The following is a 1,905-nucleotide window of genomic DNA, read 5'->3' on the forward strand; positions in this document are numbered from 1 at the left end:
ACTTCTAATAATTTTAAGGCATTCAAGTAAGCTTTCTTGGTCTTTTGGACGGTATTTTTAAAGGTTCTAACCAAAAAAATTGCATATAGTGAAAGAAAACGAACCTCTCGTGAACTACACCCAGCTTGAACCATGTTAACTTTTCTTGCACATTCTTGTGTGGACATGCACCACATTTTATTCAGATTGTTTTTTATGTTTTGCGGAAACATCAAAAGGTAATGAACACATGGAAGCAACAAATTTTGAAAAATACACCCAAAACACATGGAACTCGCATTTCATGTTTTTCAACAAAAATGGTCACGGTAGAGTAAATACACATTCTATTACAATTTTTCTGACCTTGACAGGTAAGCATTGCATATTGCAGTCAAAATTTAAAACTACTTAAAAATTGACATTAGGGTTTTTAAATTTTTAAGATAAGAAAAGTGGGGACTTTTGACAAGTATATATATCATTCCTTTCTTTTCCAGACTTCCCATAGAAAAGGGAACTTGTATACCACCTCGTGGGTACGTGCGAGAAGTTGACGCAGTCTGCAATAGCGGCACAGAAAATTTCCTATATTAGGAGCAGAATGATGGGGCTGAAATTGTATGAAATCGAATTTCTGAATCAGATTCGTGGACAACAAATTCTCTAAAACATCAAATTCACAGCCTTCACAGTTAACAGTCAGAAGGTCTATTCTATGACATCCCACTCCTAGTTGAATGAAAAAATCCAAAACACCCACTAATTGAACCTTTTCAGTCGTGTTTAAGATTGATTTTTTTAACATTTTTGTTCCGTCTCCGACTACTTCTACGTCCAATTCCGTGCGATTTCCAGAGAGGCCAAAATTATATGTTTTTACACTTGTATTGAAATTTAAAGTCTGAATATTCTTGTTTAGTGTCTTGTAGAAACTAGGAACAGGTTCTATAACTACATAGTGTTTGGCACCAGTTACAGGAATAAGTTTCTGTAGAGTCTGACCCGTGTAACCTCCGATTTCAATTATAACAACATCAGATTTCCTTTTCAGAAAAGAGAAAAATGAAGATGTGATGTTGTAATTACCAGTATTAACAAGTCGTTCGAAATGAAATTGTTGAACTTTTTCTGGATGGATATTACTATTGACACAGAAATGAAAAGATGGTATATAGAAGTATGAAAAGTCTGATGCATGATTCCATTTTACCTTGTCAATGCATTTGTTCCTTTTTGTAATGGGTAAAATAGGTATGACCTGTGGTAAATTTGGTTTCCGTATTGTTGATGGTTGTTCGTTTCTAAAAAGATTTTCAGGAAGTTCACATGTAGGCAATTTTACGGCTGTTTCTTTTAAATCGTAGTCTTTCTTTGTCATCATGTTCATAGAAATGTATACTAGGAAACAGAATACAACAAATACTGCAACTGTTTCTCGTTTGTGTGCCATGTTCTGAAACAAATAGTGTTTTTATATTATTAATGATTTGTAATTTTCTTGGGGTGGATATGCCCATACTCATTTAAGATTAAACTCTAAAAAGCATTTCCTAGAAACAAATAATATACTAATACTATACTAATGAAAGGGGTTTCCTAGTATTAGATTGCTACTGGGCTTTTTCTGCTTCTATTACCTATTAGTACTTATATAAAAAGAACGAGGGTGTATTTGTTTGGCATTCGGCAGGAATCTGGGCGCATTTGAAATGTGGAAATTCCATTGATCTCTCAAACGAATTTTAGCATTCTTTTGATGTATCGAATTCCTGTGAAAAAGAAAAGGGAATATTTCCCGATATTGTGTCTTGATTTGCAAAAAAAAAAAAAAAAAATTGAATATGACAAATACGTCATCTGGTGGAAAATGTTACATTTTAAAACAACGTTTTTTCCTAAAAAAAAAAAAAAAAAAAAAATTGC

The 1,905-nt window shown here is 33.0% G+C and overlaps 1 protein-coding gene across 1 annotated transcript; it reads right to left on the bottom strand.

Annotated features, from left to right (window-relative positions):
• Nucleotides 1-460: 460 nt before the first annotated feature.
• On the bottom strand, nucleotides 461-1,432 carry LOC133186499 (uncharacterized). The gene has a single exon (XM_061321735.1). The coding sequence runs from the start codon at nucleotides 1,430-1,432 to the stop codon at nucleotides 461-463; it is 972 nt and encodes a 323-aa protein (XP_061177719.1).
• Between the last annotated feature and the right edge of the window lie 473 nt (nucleotides 1,433-1,905).

The sequence above is a fragment of the Saccostrea echinata genome, unplaced genomic scaffold (genome assembly GCF_033153115.1).
Source record: "Saccostrea echinata isolate AGI-Se365-2 ecotype Australia unplaced genomic scaffold, CSIRO_AGI_Sech_v1 ptg000014l, whole genome shotgun sequence".
NCBI classification, from domain to species: Eukaryota; Metazoa; Mollusca; class Bivalvia; order Ostreida; family Ostreidae; genus Saccostrea; species Saccostrea echinata.

What these genes read in the sequence shown, in the direction of transcription:
- LOC133186499 (XM_061321735.1), bottom strand. Translation starts at nt 1,432, where the DNA reads ATGGCACACAAACGAGAAACAGTTGCAGTATTTGTTGTATTCTGTTTC.